This window comes from Prionailurus bengalensis, chromosome B3 (genome assembly GCF_016509475.1).
Source record: "Prionailurus bengalensis isolate Pbe53 chromosome B3, Fcat_Pben_1.1_paternal_pri, whole genome shotgun sequence".
NCBI lineage: Eukaryota > Metazoa > Chordata > Mammalia > Carnivora > Felidae > Prionailurus > Prionailurus bengalensis.
Window position 1 is genome coordinate 122,014,692 of NC_057355.1, and position 24,447 is coordinate 122,039,138.

At 51.4% G+C, this 24,447-nt stretch overlaps 1 protein-coding gene across 1 annotated transcript in view; it reads left to right on the plus strand.

Moving 5' to 3' along the window:
- ESRRB (estrogen related receptor beta) overlaps window positions 1-24,447 on the plus strand; it is a 112,262-nt gene that overhangs the window by 49,853 nt on the left and 37,962 nt on the right. Inside the window, exons 2-3 of the mRNA XM_043556692.1 lie at window positions 4,994-5,403; window positions 23,081-23,197. Coding sequence (XP_043412627.1) covers window positions 4,994-5,403; window positions 23,081-23,197 — 527 coding nt within the window. The remainder of the gene's footprint in view (window positions 1-4,993; window positions 5,404-23,080; window positions 23,198-24,447) is intronic.

Below are 24,447 nucleotides of genomic sequence, written 5' to 3' on the forward strand. Positions count from 1 at the left end.
TATAGATTTTGGATACTAACCCTTTATCTGATAATGTCATTGGCAAATATCTTCTCCCATACAGAGGTTACCTTTTAGTTTTGTTGGTTGTGTTCTTAACACACGCCCCTCCTCATCAAAGAAAACCAACAATTACCCACAATAACAACAAAACATTCTTTATCTGCCCCCATGATCCCAAGTTCAAGGGAATGGTGCTGCCTGAAGGTCTGAAGGTGTGCCAGGAGGCACCCCACTCTCACATCCTTTTCTACCCTTTGCAGCCAAACTTCTGGAAAGAATTGTTGCATTCATGACCTCCTCCAGCCACGGTACAGTGGTCTCCATCCCCACTGAGCCTTGACACTCCCTGGCGACATCACCTGCCTCCTCCTGACTGCTTGCTGCAGTGGACGCTTGCCCATTCTGATCTCCGCTGACCTTGTAGCCACATGTGACCTGCTGCCACCCCCTCCTCATTGCATTTCCAACACACACACTCTTTTTAAAGCATGCTTTAAAGAGCAGTTTATTTGTTTTAAATGTTTATTTTTGAGAAAGAGGGGGAGGGAGAGGGGAACGGGGCAGAGAGGGAGCTCTGTGCTGACAGCAGAGAGCCTGATATGGGGCTCAAACTCACAAACCATGAGATCATGGCCTGAGCTGAAGTAGGATGCACTTAACCAACTGAGCCATCCAGGCACCCCTAAAAAGCGTTTTAAAGGATGCTTTTTATAGGGGCTCCAGGGTAGCTCAGTTGGTTGAACGTCTTGACTTTGGCTCAGGTCATGATCTCACGGTTCAAGGGTTTCAAGCCCCGCGTTGGGCTTTGTGCTGGCAGCTCGGAGCCTGGAGCCTGCTTCAGATTCTGTGTCTCCCTTTATCTCTGCCCCTCCCTTGCTTGCACTCTTACTCTCTCTCTCTCTCTCTCTCTCTCTCTCTCTCAAAAAATAAATAAACGTTAAAAAAAATGCTTTTTATATTCTTTAGCTCCTCCGGCCGGTTCTTCTCCCCCCACCTCCTGGGCTTCTTTCTTTCCCATCCTTTAAATTTTGCTTTGGAATGCATGAACGATGTGCCAGAGGTCAGGAGAGTTGGAGACAAGGTTTTCGTGGAGGGTCTGGCCTCTCCAGCAAATTTTGTCCCTTGCCTGGTGCATCGAGGACCCGGTAGCCTAGAAGGGTTCTGTGCCCCCAGAGAGTTCTCGACTCTCACACTGCAGGTCAAGAAATGGCTGCGAGGAAGGTTCTGGGCTTTGGAGCTCTTCTCTGCAGGTTTTGAGGGCTTTAAGCTTGAGGCTCTTGCTGGAGGCAGGTCCTTCAGAGGCCTGGTTTGACGGGAGGCAGAGCGCCACAGAAGAAAGAGCTTGCGTCTGTAGTCAGACAGGGACAGTTCAGGTACAAGCTTCTCCTGTCCCTCAGGTGACCTGGGACAAGCTTCAAGCTCCAGCTTTTCTCTTCTGTAAAGTGGGGAGGATAATGTCTGGCAGACGGGCTGTGATGACTAAAAGGCTGTGGTAGAAAAGGAGGCATCCAGAGTGTGACCGCCCTTGGTGGATGGCCACTGAACTGGTCTAGGCCAGCCTCTGGGGCAGAGGACAGACCCGGCAACTCCTAAGCTTGAAAAAACAGAAAAGTTTGGAAGGAATCTTCCACACAGAAAAGAAGCTGTGCCCCCCCTGGAGGGGTATTCATTCAGTCCGCAAATATGAATGAATGAACAAGTGAATGAATGAAGACTGGTGGGGCCAGCGGCGGGAGCCGGGGGGGGGAAGGGCGCCCCTGTGAGGGTAGTACCCCCTGGCTCTTTCCGGTGCTCTGCACACTTGTGTTTGTTTAGTCTGCTCTTCCTGAGACAGAATGAGCTTTTTTTTAAGATTTTTTTTAACGTTTATTCATTTTTTTGGTGGAAAGAGACAGAGCGTGAGTGGAGGCGGGGCAGAGAGAGAGGGAGACACAGAATCCCAAGCAGCTCCAGGCTCTGAGCTGTCAGCAGACAGCCCAATGCGGGGCTCGAACACAAGGACTGTGAGATCATGACCTGAGCCAAAGTCGGCCGCTTAACCGACTGAGCCACCCAGGCGCCCTGAGAACGAAGTTCTTGAGATTGTGGGCTGTGTGTGTCATGACCTTTCCTGTCCTCTGGCCAGCACTTGGCACACAGCAGGTGGCTGGAATAGGTGTGGCCTCTCCCTAGATAAGACATTCTGGGCGGGGTGGGGATGGGGTGCCAAAATCCCGGTCGTGGGAAAGAGAAGAGGAATGAAGTCCTTGGACCCTGCCCCTGTCCAAACACACACAACTGGGATGCGGGCAGTAAAGTAGTGGCTGGACTTCTGTGCCGCTCGGAGGCCAGGGTCAAGTTTGCTTCCTTCAGCCCCTGGAGTCTCCGAGGATGAGATGATAAAAGGCCTACTTTTAGAGAGAGACCAAATGAGGTGGATGACGTCGGCATTGTGACGTGGTGTTAGGCTTCTGTTGACCTGGTGATACCTCGGGTAACTGACACTGCGGATAAGGGGGTAGGGGGACTACTGCTGTTGCTGTGATTACCATTAACGTCAAGTGTATCTCCCGAAACCTCTGGAGTTCTTTTGAGTTTCAGGGAGGGGTGGGGAGGGAGGGCTGGAGTCTGGGAGCCATCTCCTCGGCAGGATTCGTCACTGTGGGCCTGGGGTGTTCCTGTGACCCGCAGAGCCTAAAGCAGTGGGCAGGAGAGGATTACAGGTGGAAGGAGCCCTGGTCAGCTTTCCCTGCCTGCCCTGTGCAGAGACGCTGTGGGGAGGTAACCCAAAGGTGCCTACCGGGGCAGATTTTCTGCTTGGATTGTGCCTTGCCAGGCTGATGGCGTTTCCTGTGGACATACCAGGGACCTGCTGGTGGATGGAGGGGAGGCAGGTGGTCATATGGAACCCAGGACGATCACAGCGCACCAGCCAGAGCTATAAAAGGACCCAGAGGAGACCCTCAACTAGGGCACCCTCTGCCGATCTAAGGGAAACACGGTGCTTGTGGGAGGGCGTCTCAGGGGACTTGGGAACGTTACATTTGGAACAGAAGAGACCTGAGAGCCTCTATCTTTAGACGCTGCATTCCAGTAGATAAACTTGAGAGTAGTAACCTCACATGGATCTTTTATCTTTCTATCTGCAGCTCCCGGTTTCTGATTAGAACCACCTGTGGGGCAATGAGTTCCCTGTCCCTGCAGATGTTCAAATGTAGATGGATGGGACAACCCCTCGGGAGGTGTACTAACTATGAAATCATTAGTGACACCGGGGACGGCGGCCCCTCCCATCGTGAGATTGCATTTGGTGGTGTGGGGGTGGGCTTTGTGGGTGCTGCAAAGCAGCCCTTTCCCTGGTGGTGACCAGTCCTTTCCTCAAAGGGCCGTTCAGGAAACAGGGGCTCCCTCTGGGCATTATTAGAGGTGGACCATGGCTGCTACCCAGTGGACCCTCCGGTACTGAGACCCCTCCATCTTTCTGCTAATGCGGCCATACCACTGATCATTCAGCCCTTTTCCTTCTCCAAGATCTTTCTCTCTTTCCTTTCACCTGCTCCACGGGCATAAGCCTTGGCCAGCTCCTTGCCTCCACACAGCCAGGCCAGGTCAAGGACAGGTGGACCCAGCATGGTTCTGGGAGAAGGGACTTTCATTTTAGGTAACCTTTAGGACCCTTCACAGTGACCTTGTCATGTTGGTAATGCTCCCTTGCCTCTGTGGGTGAGGTAGGAACGCTCAGAGCTTGGAATGTAGGGTGAAGAAACTGCTAGGGATGCGAGGACCTAAGGCTGGAAGGGGCCCCCTCATGTCACTTCCTGGAGACACAGTCTCTGGGGCCAGGTGGGGCTGGGAAGCCAGCCTGCTGAAGGGTTAAGGACGGGGAGGGGGAGGGGGCCTGGAGCCACCTTCCAGATGTGCCCCGGGCCAGAGACAAACCCCAGAGAGCAGCTTTTGCCACCAGCCCTGCCTCTTGCCCTGGCCAGGTGCCTTGGTGGTGTGTCTGGTCCCAGTCTCAGTGATGGCGGCATGTTGGGGAAGCACCAAGCTTGGACTTACCCAATGCCTCAGTGGAGCTGGGTGAAAGGGGTTATCAGGTCACAGTACTGAGGGGGTCTGGGCCAGGGCCTAGCACGCTCAGACTTCCAGCCACAGCCACCATGTACTTTTGTTGTGCAGGAAGATTGGCCAGCTATTTTGTCTGTCCCCCTTATGCCAGCAATTTGGAGAGAGCTGGGGTGCCTAATCTAAAGTTTATCGATCAGACGTAGTTTTTTATTTTATTTTATTTTATTTTATTTTATTTTATTTTATTTTATTTTTTTAATTTATTTTTGAGACAGAGAGAGACAGAGCATGAACGGGGAAGGGGCAGAGAGAGCGGGAGACACAGAATCGGAAGCAGGCTCCAGGCTCCGAGCTGTCAGCACAGAGCCCGACATGGGGCTCGAACTCACAGACTGCAAGATCATGACCTGAGCTGAAGTCGGACGCTCAACCGACTAAGCCACCCAGGCGCCCCAACAGACGTAGTTTTTTAAAGGACGCCTGGGTGGTTCAGTGGGTTGAATGTCAGACTCTTGATTGTGGCTCAGGCCATGATCTCAGCGGCCAGGGGATCAAGCCCCGCGTCAGGCTGCACCCTGGGTGTGAAGCCTGCTTGGGATTCTGTCTCCCTCTCCTTCTGCCTCATTTGTGCTCTCTCTCTCAAAAAAAAATTAATAATAATAATAATAAATAAAATAAAGTAAAATAAAATAAAAACCCTAGTTTTCTCTTTGAGGACTCAGAAGGTTCTGGGGGGTAATGCCAGAAACTTGCTTTGGGCTGTGCAGTGTCCTGACCAGTTGACCTTCTCGGCCAGCATTTTATCTCACCAACGCCTTAGCGTTGAGCCCCTCCCAGCCGCCCCGCCCACTCGGTGCCCGGAGCCCAGAGCTAATTCCTGGGTCCGGCGTCACACCCACCGCACCCTCCGCAGAGCTGACTTGTCCGTGCTCTGTGTCCGCAGGCTGCTGAACAGAATGTCCGCGGACGACCGGCACCTGGGCTCCAGCTGCGGCTCCTTCATCAAGACAGAGCCGTCCAGCCCGTCCTCGGGCATCGACGCCCTCAGCCACCACAGCCCCAGCGGCTCATCCGACGCCAGCGGGGGCTTCGGCCTGGCCCTGGGCGCCCACGCCAACGGTCTGGACTCGCCGCCCATGTTCGCAGGCGCCGGGCTGGGCGGCACCCCGTGCCGCAAGAGCTACGAGGACTGTGCCAGCGGCCTCATGGAGGACTCGGCCATCAAGTGCGAGTACATGCTCAACGCCATCCCCAAGCGCCTGTGCCTCGTGTGCGGGGACATTGCCTCCGGCTACCACTACGGCGTGGCCTCCTGCGAGGCCTGCAAGGCCTTCTTCAAGAGGACCATCCAAGGTGCGTGAAGGCAGGGCAGGGGCTGGGTGGGCGCGGGCAGGGGCGCCCTTGCCTGCAGGTGCAGCGGGGAAACCCGGTGATTCCCGTCAGCTGCCGGGTCGGTCCCCGCGTGGCTACAGCAGGGGTTTGGTAGAGCCCCTTTCCTGCCTCTCAGGGTTTCTTATTCGGGATTCCCCAGGAGACTCTAACTCCAGCACTGTCATTGACACACAGGTACTCCCCTGTGGTGCCCAGAAAACCCCGGGAAACCCCACACAAATGCACTGTGCATGGGCCTCTCACTGGTGTGGGGAACACAGTCAAGAGCGTGTCCCTAACGAGCTGCTTTTTGGGGGAGAAAATCTGTTATTTTACCCTGAAGTTCCAGACTCCTTGCTATAGAAAGAGTTGTTGTTTTGATCTTTTAGGGGCACAAATGAAACACAAATATTTTCTCAATTGGGAAAGAGCCAGGCCATCAGAGCAAGGGAAACCCACTCACCCTGTCTGATCGCTGCATGGCCTGTCTTCAAGGGCTGTTGCAGTGTGCCTGTGTGGCAGCTGAATCGTGTTCTGATGGCCACAAGCGAGGGTGGCGGCCTCTTTCATAGGGTATGTGAGTGATTGATTCCTATGAAGGTGTGCAAGAGCCTTGGTGGGTGGCCTCTGGAAAGTCACCCTGAATTAAATGGGGGATGATGATGAGAACACTCTCCCAGAGCTGTTATCAAGTTCATGGCACAGGGTCCAGCCAGAGGAATGAACCTGGCACGTGGTAGCCAAGGGTGTTACTGCAGGAGGCCATGGGCAGAGCACTTGGGCCATTCGTTTCATCAGGAGTCCACTGAGCACCCACTAAGCACCAGCCATTGCTGTAGGTGCTGTTGATTGTGGATGGACAAACAGCCCCCCTCGTGCATGGTACTGAAGTGGGGTGATGCCATTCCACTGGGACAGAAACTGCAGCCAGACTGGACCAAACCCAGGGACACCTGTCCCGTCCCTTGGCCCTGCCTGGCTGTCCTCAGGGTGTCTTCCCTCCCCCCTTTCCCATTTCATTTTTGGAAGAGTCAGGTTGAGCTTTCCTGGGATGACTCTCCGTGTCTTCATTCAACAAATATTTGTTTAAATTTCTTGTGACTATTTATTCATTAAATTAGTTGAGGGCCTTAAGATTGGCCATGTTTCCAGTTCTCCCTGTTAGTTGAGACGTTGTGGTGTAGTGGTTGTCCAGCGGGTTCCTGGATGAGACAGCACCATCCGTTACAGCTAGATGCCCCTGGGCATGCTGCCTTGGTTTCCCTCTGGGTTCATGTCCTTCTCGGTAAGGTGCAATGCTCTCATTCCTTCTTCACATAGAGATGTTAAAAGAAGAGTGAGTTGGTATGTACAAAGCACTTATAATATTGCCTGGTGCTTTGTAAGTGCTAAATAAATGCTTGCAGGTATGATTTTCACTTTTACAATGTCACTTACGACGGTATTATTACTAAGACACACACACTTTGTTTTATCGTACACGGCAGGCTTTTGTAATTACATAGATGTAAGTAAAACGGTATATTTTGATTTAGGATTTAAATTATTTTGGCTATCTTAGTTACAGATAATAGTTATTTTTTTAAATGAACCTTTAAAAAAAAAAAGGTAAAAATTCAACCAGAACCAAAGAGTGAAGCAGTTAAAATTACATTTTCCTAGAACCCCAGACTCGGGTTCTTTACACCTTCCTGAGAAGGAGCCATGATACGCACTGCTTTTAGCGAGCGTTTACGGATTGTGTTCACATCAGGCACTGTGCTAGACTCTAGCACGGTGCACGCACACATTTCAGTCCCTGCCAGCTTCACACTCCTGAGTCTGGGAGGACACCCTGGAATCTCGGAATTTGAAAAGCACTGTGTGATTAATTGTGAGTCTCCGGCCTCGGCCAGGGTTGAAAACCTCCAGTCTGAGAGCCAATCTGTATCATTGGATATGTGACCAATAAGCATGACATGTTTCCACCAGTTTAAGTTACTGAGACGGCAACTGTTTTCTTCCCAGATCAGGAAATGGTCTCGGTAAGATTGCCATTATTTTTTAGATTCTTTGAGGTCAGCTTTTGAAAAATTGCTTTTTAGGAGACAATCCCGTTTTCTTCACTCCATGTGGTTCTTCACTGAGGGTTCTGGAGGGTTCTGGATCAGATTTTCTGAAAGTAGAGGCTGGGGCGGACTCAGAAACCCTGCTCTCCCTCCGCAGAGGCCCGGGCGCTGAGAGTGCCCTCAGCACTTCAAAAGCCCACTTGAAGGATTTGTAAACAGTCTTAATTATTTGCTCCACAAAGAGGATAATGATCTTTTCCTAGAAGGCAGAGGACAAAGAGCAGCATCTCGTGCATTCAGAGCTCAGCTGCTCCTGTCTCTTTCCTTTGTCACAAGTTCTGGTTCTCCTTTAGAACCGGGAAGAGGTTTCTGTTTAGAACCCGGAAAAGTACACTGTAAAGCTGATGGTTTGCTCCAGTCATTTCATTAAGTCTTTGGTTTTGTTCTAACGTGGATTTTGACTTTGTTGTTCCTGGACATAATGGTTGTAGAAAATGTGGAAACATAGTTAAAGTATAAAGAGGAAGACCAATAATTGGACAGCCTCACAAAGACCAGCGGGCACCGTGTGAGTGTTCTGAGAGAGGTACTGGTGGGGGGCAGGAGAGAAAGACCATAGCACCTGCCCTCCAGACCCTGGCGTCTAAAGCTTAGAGCTGAGTGAGTTTGCAGGCCTAGCCTAAGGCTCCAAACCAGGGTGCAGTCCCCTAAGCGTCTGCGCATCCTGGGTGGCTCAGTCGGTTAAGCGTCTGACTTCAGCTGAGGTCATGATCTCACAGTTTGTGAGTGAGAACCCCGCGTCAGGCTCCTGGCCGACAGCGCAGAGCCTGGTTGGGATTCTCTCTCTCTTCCTCTCTTTCTGCCCCTCCCCCACTCTGTCTCTCTCTAAATAAACCTGAAAAAAAAAATAAAGAGGATATTCAGGCCATGTTTTAAAAGCCTGATAACTTGGACTGAGGGCCTCTCATCACAGAACGATCCATTCACTAATTGATATAAATGCTTGGGCAAAGCTCTAAAGTCATGCTAGCTCATATTCTGTCTCCTTAGATCCCTTCAGTCTCTCAATTCCATGCTTACATCAATATGGAAAGAAGTTTATAGAAACAAAGATGTCATGGTAGACTTGAAAAAACCCTCAGACCGCTGTTCTTTTTTTTTAAGATTTTATTTTTAACCTCTACACTCAGCGTGGGGCTCGAACCCACAACCCCAAGATCAGGAGTCGCACACTCCACCGACTGAGCCAGCCAGGGACCCCCAGCCATTTCTTTTCTATAAACATTTATTGAGTACGCTCTGCGTGCTTGGCTGTGCTAGGTGGGAGCACTGTGGGGCTGGGGGAAGGGGCCGGGAGAGGTGGGCTGAGAATAGCCTACAGGCTGAAGCCTGCTTTTGTCAATCAAGTTGGATTAGGACACTGCCACACCTATTCGTTCACGTAGAACCTGGCTGCTTTGGTGCTCCAACAGCAGGATGCCACAAAGCCTAAAACATTTCCTGTCTGGCCCTTTACAGAAAAAATGTGTGCTCTCCTGCACTACAGCATTGAACAAGGTAGGTACAGTCCCTCTGTCCTCCTGGGGCTTAGGATCAAACCCCTAGTAGTGCACGTTCAGTGTTTAGTGCAACTTTGCCTGCCCGATTCTGTGTGAAAGGGAGTTTGTCGTCCATGCTGGAGATGGTGAGGACACCAAGAACAGATGAGCTTAGACGCAAAAAAGGCACCTTCCCGAAGGGACCCAGTGGCTCCACAGCTAAGGAGATAATCCTCAACCTGACCGAATTTACTAGCATATCTAAGGGGGAAAAAAAATGTGCTCATCAAAGAGGATTGATCAGCCCCCTACCCACCCCCCCCAGGCGTGGAAAAAAGGAGGCAGACTTTGACAAAGGCACCACTCCTACCAAAAGGGAGTCAGCCTGGGGACAGACTGATGTCATTAAACATTCAGTTGATGTGATTAACATCTTTCTGATTATGATCTAGTCACCCCCCCCCCCCCGCGCCCCCCCAGGTCTTCTGCTTAGAGTGATCTTGTAGGTTAGGCACATCAGTTTCTCTTTGTACTTGAATGTGTATCCCTGGGCTTATATGTCAGGTTTTGGAATTGGCCAATGTGAGTCTGGCCCTGAGAGATGGAGCTCCTTTCTGGACTATGATACTGACCTCACAGTAATGAAAACCTTTGTAATGAGTACCAAACTGATGAAGTGGCCTTTTAGGGAGCCACCTGGGGGACTCTTCCAAGACATATCCCCAAACCTTGACCCTGTCACCCTGCCTCCTGTTCCATTGAGAAACTGGAAGCTCTTGATGGGAATGTCCTCAGTTGTTGCCAGCCGAACTACCCACTGCCCCTTGCAAGGGATGGTCTCCTGCCCCAGGCTCTGGGTGAATCCATCCCCGCCCCACTTCTGGAGACCCTCCTACCCACTATCTCCTCTCTTTTACCCTCTCACTTCCTAGCCTCCTCCCTTCTGCATTGAAATACTTGTGGTATCTGCAATCTAAGACAAAGAAAACAAAACCCTCTCAACTTCCAGCTTCCAGCCCCCCTTTCCCTTCCTCTTCTCAGTTCTTGACCCGCTTTACTGCCCTGTATCTGTATCTGCTCCTGCCCGGGCTTGTGATGAATGAGTCCCAGTTCAGCCTCTCCGTTGCGCTCCAGAGCCTTCAGCACCTACAAAACATTTCCGCTTGGATGTTCTGGAAGCTCCCAAATGCAACAAGTCCTACCTGCCCTTAGACGTCTCTCCTTGTGTCCCAGTTGTCGGTTCCCTGGTGTGCAGGCCAGAAGTGGGTCTTAACCCGGAACTCGACTTCCTGCCCCCCATCCCAGACCAACGTCCCCACAGTCATGTCCAGTTCCATCTCCTTCCTTCATGTCCCTTGGCCTAATGCGTCTCTCTGTTCGCCTTGCTCTGTTCCGGGCCACCACCGACCACTGTGCTTCTAGTCTGGTCTCCTGGCTGCCAGGATCGCCCCTTCCCAGTCTGTTTTCTTCTGTGCTGCCTGGGAGACCTTTCTGAACCGATGTCTGAACATGTCGGTCTCCTGTCTTTCTTATGGGTAAGCCATGGCTCCAGAGCGTGATTGAGGATGTCCTCGGGGATTGCCCCACATTGTCCTGGTAACTTTACCCCTGCCATGCTCCCTAGTGGGCTGCGGGTCCGCCTGACTGCTCTGTTTTCCAGTTCCCAGACCTCGTCACACACCATCACTTTCTAGACTTTGTATACATTCTTCTCCTTACTCTGCCTCCCCGAACCTCCAGGCCCTACTTTTGTCCTTAGGTCTCCAGATAGCTGGCGTTTCCTCTGGGGAAGCCTTTTTCCACTTCCGAGCCCTCTCATCTGACATAGATGGTGCTCCTCCTGGGTGCTCCTGGATACCTTCTGCCAGCACATCGACAACAGTTACCATACTGCATGGTTCTTGCTATGATCTGACTGGGTCCCCAAGGAGATGCTAAGTTCCTAGGGAACAGGGGTTACGTTTACTTTGATTTTCACCAAACCCCATGTTCTCCCACAGTGCCTGGTGCCTAGGAAGTTCTCCGTGTGTCCACATGGAAGGTGGTCCCCCCAAAGCGATCCCCCGTATTCCCCACGAGGACAAACTAGTTTGGCCAGTTTGCCTATGGAAACTTGCAGGGATCTAGATAAAATAGTCAAATGTCTACTTAAAACAATGTGTTAATTTTAGTTATACTTGTATACTTCAAATCACATTATGTAAAAATACCATAATTTTTGAAAAACTTTTTTCTACTCACGTTTTGCTTTTTTAAATATTTTATTATTTTCTTTAATGTTTATTTTTTATTTTTGAGAGAGACAGCATGAGCAGGGGAGAGGCAGAGAGACAAGGCGATACAGAATCTGAAACAGGCTCCAGGCTCTGAGGTGTCAGCACAGAGCCCAACACAGCTTGAACTCATGGACAGCGAGATCATGACCTAAGCCTAAGTCGGACGCTTAACTGACTGAGCCACCCAGGCGCCCCTCTGTTCACATTTTGTGAAGCGAAGTTATCAAACTTGTCACACAGACCTTTGACTAAAGTGTCTTTGCCTTTTCTAGGGCCACTTCCTGAGTCATTCAACAGTGTTTCAGAGCACCCTGTCTTTACTCCTGTCTTAGTTACTTAAAACTTTAGGAGTACGTGTGTGCTTCTAAAAATGTCATTTTGGAGCTGTAAGTATAGTTCCTAGACCATCAGAGAAGTTCTTTTCTATTTGTGTCAATGTATAAGCACGATTTCCACAGTGTATGAGGTACTCTACTGCTTTTGACACTCAACATGTGAGGTCAGATTCCCTGGAATAACTAAATTTGTGTGACGTCTCTTTACCCCCTTGTTACTGATTCAGTTGAATGATGAGCATTGATTGAGGTCTTGGAGCAGTTGGTCGATATAAGGTGGTGGACATAGCACCTCTGTTCTGAGATGTCACAAAGTCTCAGATATTAAGTGACTTCTTTTCTAAAGGACAGTGTTTGGGGGACACACCTGCTTCACGCTTGAGCTTATGAAGTCGTTACTCAGTTCTTTGTTGAATATTGGTTGAGTCGCAACCACTGTATTGGGAGCTGGGTTGAGAGTGGATCAAGGGCCCCTACCCCGTGGGGTTGCCGTCTGGGGGGAAGACAGACAGAAAACACGATAGCGGGTAAAGATGCATCATGACAGACTTGAGGCAGGTGCTGTGAAAGAGAAGAGCCAATGATGAGACGAGAGGGGTCTAATTTAGACAGAAGATCGGGAAGGCCACGCTGAGAAGATGACTTCTAAGATAAGGCAAAGCATGTGGAAGAATCCTGGGGCCAGCGCTCCAGGTGGAGGAAACAGCTGATGTGCTTCAGGACCAGAAAGAGGGCCAGTGTGGCTGGTGTGAGTGAGGGAGACAGGGAAGGAGATGGGGCTGGGGAGGGGAGGCTGGCCAAGTCCCGGGTCTGGGTGGTGGGGGGAGGCTTGGTGCATGCTGTACTTGGATTTTCTTCTGGGAGTGGAAGCCACTGATGAATAAATGAACGCACATTGCTGAGGGGAGGGTAAAGCCACCCTGTAGCCCTCCCTACGCCCCCAGGGCATGAGGCCAACTTAGCAGGTCACCAGGAGGCCCCTGGAGCAGCTCCTGGGTCTGTGACTTCAGATGAGAGCAAGTAAGAAAGAAGGCCTGGCAGGCGCTGCTTCTGTTTGTTCACCAGGGGCCCAGATGCAGACTTGGAAGGAAACTCCCCAAGGAAGGGGCAGGGAGATGATTGATGGGTTATCCTGCCTTGGACCACCTCCAGGCCTTTTGTCCTGGACAATGAGGCCGGGGATCCCACGGGGCACGAGGCAAGGGGCCTGCAGAGACAGAGCTAGGAGTGAGTGGGAGTCGGGACCAGGTCGCTATCCCAGCCCGGCTACTGACCAGCCGGCTGACCTTGGGCAGGGACTTGTGTCATCTGGTCTCAGTTTCCTCACCTGTATGAAAAGAGTCAATGAAACCTGCAAACAGTTTGCTGTCTGCAGGGCACTGGGGGAAATGAGAGAAAGACCACATCACAGCCAGAGTGCAAGTCAGGTGAGACAGAGCCTGGGGGGGTGGGGGGGGGGTGGAGGGCATCTCCGAGGAATTCCATGCAAACAGGAGGGAAAGGTGAGCATGACTGGCAGAAAGAACAGGAGTCGGGGGCCCAGAGGAGCAGATGTGCTCTGCTGGAAGCGCGGGGGGGGGGGGGGGGGGGGGGGGTGCTTGGTGGCAGAGGACGGGGTGGTGGGGAAAGCAGCGGGAGGCTGGATGGCACAGGCTTCGGAGGCTTTGTGAAGGAAAAGTATGGAGTAACACCAAGATTCGAGGGTGTGTGACCGGTCTTAGAATCCCAATTTGACAATTTCTTTCTTGGTCATCTTGGTAAAGTTACATAGTTTCTCTGGGCTTTAATTTCCCAGTCAATGAAATGGGAGTAATGGGGCTGATAAGCAGTTCTGGTGCTGGAACGTCATTGCAGATTGCAGTCATGCACGTGAAGTTTTTAGTTTAGTGCCTGGCATATAACTCTTAAATAGATAATAATTGTTTTTGCTGCTTGTGCTTGGCAACAGGAAGCCAGTGAAGGTTTTTGAGCAGAGAATTAATGAGATCTCATTTTAGCAAGGTAATTCGGGGAAGATGGTCTGGACGTGCGAGAGTCTAGGGGCAGGCAGTCCGGTTAGGAAGCGGATTCTCATAGCCCATCCATTTGGAGGCATCCAAGCCAGCAGTGGCAGAAGGGTTAAAAGGAGAGGTTGGACTTGAGAAACTTCTGGAAGTGGATTCAGTATAAAATGAACAGTGGCTGGATTGAGACTGCCCCTTAGGTTTCAAATTTAGGTTGCTAGGGGGCTGGCGAGGTTATTTGACGGCAAGGAAACCAAGAAAGAAGAATATTCCTAATGGGAGAGGATAGGCTGGGACAAGGACAAAGGGGCAAGGGGTTGGGACAATGGACAAAGTTTGGGACATGTTGAGTTTGATCAGTTCACAGGTTTTACTCTGGAGAGTTGGAACTCAGGGCCTAGGGCTCCAGAGTGTTAGCTGAGTGGGGTTTGGGGATCTAATGAGATCCTCTAGAGCAGTGGTTCTCAAAGTGTGGTCCCCAGAGGAGAAGCACCTGGGAGCCTGTTGGAAATGCAAATTTCCAGCCCCACCCAGGTTGCTAATCTGAGACTGTGGGGGGTGGGGCAAAGCCATCTGATGCAAATGCCCTCCAGGAGAGTTTTTTCTAGAGAAAGCTTTTCTGAAGGAGAGGGGCCAGGGGTGGGGGTGGGGGTGGGGGTGGGGGCAAGAGGAAGGACCTAGTGAAGGGAAAGGAAGTAAGAGCCTTGGAAAGAGACTGAGAAGTACCATCTTGCGTCAGTTTCAACATGCACTGCCGCCCACCCCCCCCAACCTCTCTGAATTGGGCTATGTGCTGGTTACTCCATGTGGTTGACCCTGCCCTCACATGCACATCAGAACTTGCAGAAAGGGGCCAGTGACCTGGGAGGTAACCCCCGAGATGATAATGGACATTCTTCAGAAGCACAGCATGGTTGGCTCCCTTATTGGCAGAGACTACGATTCTGTGGGAAAACACAAAAACAATGACTTTGATCAAGAATCTTTCAGGAGAATTGCACTTGGAGAAGTTTTAGCGACACCTTTCATTTGTTTTTCTTCTATTTTCTCTTCCGTGTATGCACAAGGATGCTGTACGATCATATCTCTAAGTAAATCTCAAAGAGATCTTTTAATGCGAACACACACGGAAATGCTAGTGGCAAGGAAGCACAGTTGTAGTTTGATTGGCAGAATTGCTTCCTTTCTTGATGCTACATAGAATAATGATGCACTCTTACCACCGGAAGCAACTTGGCGTCAATGTGGTGAATAGAGAACTGATCCGAGACCTTGTAAGAGTCCCTGCAGAAGGAAGGGAGATGAAATCTTAAGAGCTAGGTGTTCTCTGCATTGGGAAGGACCAGGATAGGGCGCCTGGAACAGGCTGTTGGATTTGACAACTGACGGATCACTGCTGAGTTCTAGGATTCTCTAAGTGGAGGTTTTATTTTCAATTTATTTGCTTTTTTTTTTTTTTTAAGTTTCTTTATTCATTTTGGGAGAGAGAGAGAGAACACACTCGTGCACTGGAGGGGCAGAGAGAGAGAGAGAGAGGAGAGAGAGGATCCCAAGCAGGCTTTGCATCAGCAAGGAGCCTGACGCAGGGCTTGAACCCACAAGCCAGAAGATCACAACCTGAGCCGAAATCAAGAGTTGGATGCTCAACCACCTGAGCCACCCGGGCACCCCATCAATTTATTTGCTTTGTACTTGAGATACAAAAGTGAGAGAGACCCAGTAACCTCTATCCCCAGGAAGCACGTAGCTCAGAAGGAGGACAACACACAAAATCCTGATTCTGCAACACCCAGCTGGCTGCTTCAACACCCAGCTGGCTGCTTCAAGTGGAAGGTGGCGGGTGTGACCTATGCGGGCAAACAGGAAGGAGCTTGTGAACCTACCCAGGGCAGAAGGGAAGAGGGTATCATGAGCTGAGGTTCAAGGTTGTGGGAGAATTTACCAGGAAGGGTTTCAGGTGGAGGGAGGTAGGAGAGGGATCAGAGGCCCCAAAGGTATTAGTGGAACCTACCACCTTAGGGCTCAGGTTGAGGTAAATGAGGACAGACAGGTCAGAGTTGGCCAGATCATAACGAGCCTGGTAGGCTTTGCCCTGGAGGTTAGATTTCATTCTTTATGTGATAAGGAGCTGTTGGACAATTTCTTAAACTTAATTCTTAAGGTAACTTTTAGCTTTTTATCAAAGCAATGTGTGCACGCAGTTTAAAAAAGTATGATGGGAATGTAAGTAAGTCTCCTAATGAAAAGTGACAGTCCTTGGCCCTTCACATATATTCTCTTTCCTCTCTTCAGGACCCAAAGTTAGCCCTTTAAGAAAAACTTTCTTCTAGCGTTTATCTTCTTAGTTGCTAATGTGATTTTACAGCCATGTTTACTGAGTTGGCAATTTGGGCATTATTTCTTGACTTCCTGTTATGGACAATGAAGAATTTGTTCCAATTATACAACCCATCCAACCACACACATTTCCAGTCTTCCCATTGTCAGAATACGGTTACCTCACAATTTTTGGTTAAATGTCTTTGCTTCCTGCTAGTCCTTTCTCCACTTGTCCTTGACTCTTCTCCTGGGTTGGATCCCCTGTTTTCTGGGTTCTGCCTCTTCCTCTTTTTGCTTCCTCCATTTTGGGGGGAGCACGTGCTGGAAAGCCGCAGGGGAGGTAAAATTGTTGATGCCTTGGAAACAGGGAAATATCCTTACTCATTCCTTCACCTCACCCCCGAGATTTCTGTCTTGGCTTGGTATAAAATTCTGGCTTTAAGTGATTCCACCCCACCACCCCTGCCCTCCCCCATGACACCGTTACTCCTTTTCTTAGTTTCTGGTGCTGTCGTCAAGAAGTTGGAGTCATCATTTAGAGATTGTATATAGAGACCTCATACTTACGCACATGGTTCTGGGTGCTGGGGAAACTTCAGTGAACAAAGCAGATAAATAAATGAAGTCACATGATGAGTGCCAAAGCTTAAAAAAGTGGCGATGCGCACAGGGGTGTGTGTGTGTGTGTGTGTGTGTGTGTGTGTGTGTTTCGGACTTTTTCCCCTTATGGTTTCAGATATGGTGGCCGGTCTTATTCTCGATCCTCCGTATTTGACTTGTTTTTTGTTACTCTCCCGGAAAAATTTTAGACTCTTTTCTTTCTTTGCCCTCTCTGGTTGAAATTTTACGACGCAAGCCTCTGTTGTGTGTTGTAGGTCTTTTTATTATTTATTTTTTCATGTTTTTGTTTTGAGATCATTGAAGAGTCACACCCAGTTTTAAGAAATGATGCAGAGAGATCCCGAATACCTTTCACCCAGTTTGCCCCGAAGGTAACATCTTGCGTAACTACAGTACAGTATCACAATCAGCAATGGCCATTGATGGAATCTGCCCACCTTAATTCAGATTTTACTGGTTGTACACACTCTGAGTGTGTGTGTGTGTAGTTTATGCGGTTGTATCACTTCATGGACTCCTGTGACCATCCCACAGTCAAGATACAGAAGAGCTTTGGCTTTACCCTTTTATACCATAACCACCGCCCCCGCTCTCCTCTGCCTGACCCCTGGCAGCTACTAATTTGTTCTTCACCTCTGTAATTTTATCCAGATCTTTATTCACTTATTCTGCTGGGCTTTCAGCAGGACTTTTTGTCTGTAAACTCATATTCTTCAGGTCTTAGAAATTTCCACCCTCCACCCCCTCCCTCCCTTCTTCAGTTTCTGCCTTCATGACGACCTCCTGTCCCACCTTTTTCTCTTTTAAAAACTTGTGATGGTTGATGCGGAGCTTCTAGGATCCGTTGTCTAATTCTTACATCTTTTCTAGTCTCTGGTCCATTTCTTGGATTTTTTTGTTCTGTTCTGGAGTAGCAGCTCTTCAGCTCTTCTGAATCTTTTGTGACTTTCATATTTTTCATTTCTAGGAGCTCCATTTTATACATTTTAAACTTTTTATTGCATGCTGTTCTTGTTTCATGAATGCAATGTGTTGTTTTTTTTTTTTTTTTCTTCTCAAGTTGATAGTATGTTGATTATTGCTTTGTGAGGTTTAAAAATGTATTTGTAATCCTCGGCTGTCTGTCTTAAATGCAAATAGGGATAAAGAGGGTAGAAGGAGCATTCCCTCTGTTGATCTTCATCTGCTGGACTTCTTTCTGATGCTGTGCATTCTCCCAGAGAAGAACCCTACAAATTCCTATCTTGGGGTGGGGTGTGGAGTGTGCAGACTGCCAGGATTCAGGGAGTAGGCTTGGGGTGGGCTGGGTGGTCCCACTGTTCAGGCATCCTAGTTTTAGCTTCAGCTTCCCTTCTGCCTGAAGTAGAGTGGGTCCTTGAGTCCAGAACTTAACTTGCTCACAGCCTCCAGAGATGAAGCTGGCTTCTCTTGGGTGGGCTGTGGAGGACTCCTAGATGGCCGCGTGGAATGGTAGCCAAGTCCTCCCAGCAAATTCCCCAGTTTGTGGCCCCAAAGCCCACCACATCTTCTGCTGTATCTCGAGCCTTCGGTGCCTGAGGCTTTCTGAGGCTCTGCAGTACAAATGGCTTGTCATCTAGATACTACACTTGATCTTAGTTAGCCCAAAGGCGGAGAAGCGATGGCTTGCCAGCTTTGGCTATTCTGGGTTTTACTTTGTCCATTCTCCTGTGGCAGTTCCCGCCCCATGCTGCCATTTATCAGGCTGTGGGATGTGTGTGCAGACAGGGGGTGTGCCATGATGGAGTTTTGCACAGAAAGATTATTAACGTCCCTCCAGGGGCAGTGTGGGGGTCAGACTGGAAAGGGAACTAGAGACAGAGGAGGCTAGTTCCTGGAGGTGAGTGTGGGGACTGATGAGCTGTGGCCATAGGGGAAGGAGGGACAAAATGTGAATGAAGTAGGATGAGAAGGACCTTAAAGGAATAAAGGAGAGGGGAGAATCCAGGATGCGCCTCAGTTTCTGATCTAGGTAGGGATGGGGGTAGGGGCGGTTTAGTGATCGTTTTGCTGAGACAAGGAGCACAATGAGAGGAGTCAGCTGGGTAAGGATGGGTTCAGCTGAGGAGGTGTGAGGAACCGTAGGGACTTGCAGGTGGAAATACCCAGCAGGCAGATGGATGAAAGGGTGTGAGCACAGGCCCTGCCTCTTGCTGCTCATCCTTACCAAGTACGTGATAGCCCAGGCCAGTGGCACGAATGAGATCATGGAGCTAGGAGGTAAGGAAGAGGGAAGGGTGGACAGTTGAGGACAGTGGGCCCCACAGAAGGAGATGGTCTGTGTCCCCCAGAAGTGAGATAGATAGGGAAGCGGAGCCAAGTGACTACTGGCCCAGCCCTTCCACGGCAGTGACCTAAAATGGCGGCCATTCGGGCTCCGATGTTAGCCAGCGGCCTCTGAGACATGCGTCCCCCAGGAGCCCCCTGTCTAAGCTCTGCGGCCCCAGCCCTGAGCCCCTGAGCCCCTGAGCCCTGGGAGAGGACTGCCCACTCCCTGCAGCTGTTCAGAGACAGCTGATGGTGACGCCCTTGGGGTTTCCTTCCTGGGGCACAGGATCAAAGGAGCTGATGGTGGGGATTTCCCCTCTGCCTCGAGGCCAGAGGTCACGCAGAAGTCCAGGTCAGGCTCTGAGCATTCCTTCCTCCCTTCCCTACCACAAGTGCGGACGCACCAACTCTGAGGTCGCCAGTCTTAGTGTTCTTAAATGTCAGAATGGGTGGCTGGCCTCACGTCAAAGACTTACCCGGAGTCTTCTGCTGAATTTACCTTGGCAGCACTGCCTGCGTGTAAAAATAAGCACCACAGCCTTGAGTCCTTGCTTGCCCACACGTTGACTCTGCTGAGCCCTGTGCGTGCTTTCTGTCCCTGTATCACACAACTTTGTAAGACCGGCATGTGCTATATGCCCATTTTACAGATGAGGAAGTGGGCCCAGAGAGGTTCGGTGACCTGAAGTAGTGTCTGCCTGTGTCTGTCCTGGGCACACTCCTGTGTTAGAACTCTGAGTTGATGCTAGCCATTGGCTAGGTCCTTGTCCTGTGAGGGCCCACCTCCAAACCTGCCATGCTTCAGCTGGTGGTGAGTGTGTGTATGTGTGTGTGTGTGTGTGTGTGTGTGTTCCACAGATGCCCCTCCCTGCTCCTGAGCTCTCCTAGACTGCCCTCCAGAGACCACAGAAATTCTGATGAATTAATCTCATCACTTTATCGAGGAGGCACTTACAGAAATTACAAGGCAAGGCCAGCAGCCTGGCTTTCTGGCGGCCAGCCGCTAGGGCCATAAAACAAATTGAAAGGAACAAAAATAAATAAATAAAATCAGAACTCTCTCTCTTGCATGCGCACGCACACGCGCAGGGTCAGGAACACCGTTCTATCCTTGTTGTTAATGCTCAACCCTCTTGTCCTGGGAGAGCACCAGTGCCAAATCGCAGGCATTTCTTGACCCCCCGCTGGAGCGACAGCCCCTCCAAACCTGGGGTCGGTCCTCCTTCAAGGGATGACAGGTTGGCTGTGCAGCCGAGACCAGTGAAGGTGAACGGCTAGCAGCATGCAAGTGGCGTCCCGAGGCTGCATGAGTTGCCTTGCCAGGTGAACGCAGGGCCGCCACGGGCCCTGTGAGCTCACTGCACAGTGGTTCCGAGCAAGACTGGAGCCAGACCATCTGGGTTCAAGTCCTTGCTCTGACTCATCCTGGACTCTGCTCTCATCTATAAGGTGGAGGAAAAGATGTTTACCTCCCAGAGTTGTTGGGAAAATTAAAGGTGCAGTATGTGAAAAGCACACCAATAGCTGCTTCATGGGAAGCACCTGTTAGTGTTGGCTCTCGGCATGTACCGAGCGCCTCCTGTGTGTGCCAAGCGCCTGGACTCCAGAGGAGCTGGTCTAGGAGTCAGGTGACGGTGAGGAGTAGCACCTGTATCCATGGGACCTGGAGGTGTAGACGGGCCAGGTGAGGTGGTGGAGGGAGCTTACTGGGGTTGTTCTAAGCAGCTGGAACAAAGGCCGGGAAGCCTGTGTTATCACTGAGTTCTAGGAACTGATGATTATGCGGGACAGTGGGTGGGGGGAGGGATATTGAGGCTGGAGAGAGAGGGGTGGGGGTGGGATGATGGCAGGGACCAAACTCTACAGAGCCTCCTAAGCCAAGATAGACTTGGATGAATTAATTCATATTTGTGTTTTTCTCCTGTTTACTGTGCTTCTGGAAATACTGAAATTTTTGTCAAGAAGCCACACAAGCCAGAGTGACCTAAGAAATGGTTAGGGCTGGATAAGAGGGGAGGGGCTCACAGAATCCTTATCCCTTCCCCTTCCTGCCCTCTCCCACCCTGCTGCACCGAGGGGGACTTTTAGACCCTCCTCCCCGCCCTGCAAGAAATGGGAGGGAGAAAGGTGATAAGGTGATGGCGGCTGGAATTCAGAGAGAGGTGCGTAGAGAGATGGAGATCTAAGGTGCCCCAGGCAAGTCATGTCTCCTCCCCAGTACTAAATGAGGCTGAGAATACTCAGCAAGCTCTTGTGAGCCCTCACCTTGTAATCGGGGCGCTACAATTTTATGACTTCAGAGCCCTTTGTCAGGGGCACAGCTTGGTTCCTGCTGGCTCTCAGAAAATCCAACAGTCAGTATTTTCCATAGGCCACAGGGGGAGGCCGAGGCACAGGGATTCTGGAAGACAGCACCCTCCCGACTTCCTCCAGACCGCCTCAGCTGCTGACAGGGAGGGGCCTGTCTGGTTTCCCCAAGCTTCTTGTGGAGTGCAGGGGCGGCACAGGGGCTCTGTGGCCTTCAGTAACTCATTTCAGCACCCCCTAGTCTCGTTGCTGGGCCTGTGAAATGGGGCACTGGTGGGCCCACCTCCGAGGGGCCTTGTGAGGAGTGACCACCCGTGCGGATCATGCACGGGAGCAGGTGCGCAGTAAAGGCAGCTGTTGGAACTGCTAATGTGGATGGGGCTGGGGGGAGAGGGAGGATTTGGAGGCCAGGCAGGTCTGGAACTAACCTTTCAAGCTGTCTCAGGCCAGGAGTGACCTTTCAGAGGGTGCTCCATGCCGGGCAGTGTCCTTGCCAGGCGAGGTGGACCCACAAGCACCCCTGCTTCGGAGGAGTGTCCCTGGGCCTGACGAGAGGGTTAGGAGGGCAGCCTTCTCCCTGCTCCCTCAGGTGGGCATCTGATGGGGGTGGGCAAGGGGAGTTTGCACTAGTCCAGAGTCTGTTCTCTGAGAACCGCAGGCTCTGGCAGGCCTCCCAGAGTCGGGACAGGGGCTGAGAAGACCAGATAAAAACAGAACAGCACTGGGTCACTGCTGCATTTTACCTTCCAATTGCCTTTCTCTCCTCTACTCCACTGGACCTCCCTTTCCTTCCCATTGCCTTTCTCTTCACATTTATAGCTACACAACGCCTGTTTGTTAAGTAATTATAGGCAGGTAAGAGGACGTGGGGGAGACGCGATGCCCTGTGTTAGAAAGGCAGCCACAGCCTTTCCTGTAAAACGGGGGCCGTGTCAATACCGGCCTCGCGTGATTGCCATGAGGATTCTGTCGGTGACTCATTCCACAAGTTTTTCTTGCATGGCTTCTGCATGGCAGGGGCCGATCTCGGTGTATCTGGGAGACTGAGTGGTGAACAGCACAAGCGTTTGCCTTCGAGGGGCTGACAGCCTCCTGGGAGCATGGGTCAGGTTCATGTTAGCCATTATTAGAATGCATTCAAGGGGCGAGACAAGAAAACGGTCACCAATTCCCTCTGTAGTAGGGCCGTGGTTATGGAATCGGCTACGTTGAGTAGTGCTTTACTTTTTTTTTTTTTTTTTTTTTTTAAAGTAAGCTCTGTGCCCAACAAGGGGCCTGAACCCAACCACCCTGAGATCAGGGTGCTCTGATCCCGTGCTCTGGCAGCTGAGCCAGCCAGGCGCCCTAGTGCTTTAGCATTTTTAATGCCCTTGCTCCTGCTTTCACGTGGGAGATCCTACACACCGCTTTGCAGACGAGGAGACTGAGACTCAGAGGAAAGTGATTTCTCTCAAGGTCAGCAAGCGGTGGCCTGGGTGTGCAGAGAGGGACACGGAACACAGGCCCTGGGCCCGGGGTGGGGGGGGCGGGCAGAGCTTCCAGGAGGCTTTGCCTGTGCTTTGGGGCCCCCGGCTGGAGGGCATAGGGGCCGGTGGCCTGCACTGACATTCTGGTCAGTGCAAGGAGGTGTTCTGTGCCTGGGGTAAAATGCCAGCTCAGTGGTGCCTTCAAAGCCGTGGGCTCCCCTTCTTCAAAGCTGTGGCTGCCTGGCCCACCCCACCCTCCGGGTCTGGGATCTAAGTATTTAAGAGGGTCGGGAACATCGTGGCGGGGACCTCCGAGCACCCACCGTGGGAGCCACTGCCCCACGGAAACCTCAGGATAAGGGGCAGTCGTAGGTCCCGCCGGTCCATCTCCATCCGGCCTTTGGCTGGTGGGCGGGGCTCCGGGAGGGCACGTGGCAAGCCTGTCTGTGTCTGGTTACAGGAAACATCGAGTACAGCTGCCCGGCCACCAATGAGTGTGAGATCACGAAACGGAGGCGCAAGTCCTGCCAGGCCTGCCGCTTCATGAAATGCCTCAAAGTGGGGATGCTGAAGGAAGGTAAGAGGCCCGCACGGCCACGCCGTGCTCCGACCGAGGCCCGGGGTCCCTTCTCACTGGGCGTCTCGGACCCCTGTGTCCCTGCCCCCCGGGCGGCACAGACCGGAAAGTGTCTGCACGCATCCCAGGTGGAGCCCCTGCTCCCTGGGACGCCCCCCTTTCCTCTCTCACACGCACCCTGCACGCGGGTTTACGGCCGCCTCACAGCTCCACTGCTGAGGGGGACACGGGGCAGGCATCGGAAGTTCCGCATTAAGGATCCTCTGGAAAATCCCAGCCCCACTTGGGCCCTAGAAAGCTGGCTTGGCCCTCTGGGGAAGGCCCTCCTTTTGGGGCGAGGCCCCTGGTCCACCCTGGGAGGGGTAGGCTTCTCATTATTTGGGCAACACTTCTCTGGGCTCCCCTTCATCCCCTTCCTTTTTGATCTGCTCAGATTGATGACCCTTACCCAGGTCCATCTTGGGGGGTGTGTGTGCGTGTGTGTGTGTGTGTGTGTGTGTGTTTCTCCCCTTCTGCAACTTTCAAGGGAGCTGGTGGAAGTTCTTACACATCCGCTTTTATGGTTCTGGGCCCTGGAACCTTTCCAGAAGGGGGAGGAGGCAGGAAAAGAGGTGCGTGTTGAAGATTGTGTGATGGGGGAGGGGCTGGGAGTGAAAAGGAATGGGCTGGTCTCGAATGTAGTCCCTCCCTGAGAGGGGGCTTCTGGAAGCCCAGCGCTCCTCTCATCCTCTTCTCCCTGCATCCCTGGGGAAGAAGGCGCTAATTTAATTGATGCTTTGTCAGTAGGACAACTTGGACCTTGCCGTGTTGGGGAAATGAGAGACCTCTGGTCTCCGTCCCGTGCACCACCCCAGATGGCCCAGCGTGCCCACCTCTAAACATGCTCCTGAAGCAGTTCCTCAGCTACCCCTGTGTCTACATAGCATGTTGCCCTTTAAACCACATTTCTCGTTGGCCTCTTCATTTAACACCTTTGAGATGGCGAAGCCACTCAGTTATTTAGAAACATGCCAACTGCTTCGTGGGGGGGGAGGGGTGGTCAAGTAAGAACAGTCTTCTTTCTAGACTAAAAGTGGGCTGTGTTAGACCTCCTGAAAGATTGTGAGTTCATTTTGATTCTACACAATTTGAGTCATACCCTTGTGTAGGGTGTGACCCGAGTTAGTGACTGACCAGGGTCCCCTGATTGCTACACCAGGCTCTTTCTGCTCCTCCAGAGCATCCTGGGGTTCACAGATGAGGAAACTGAG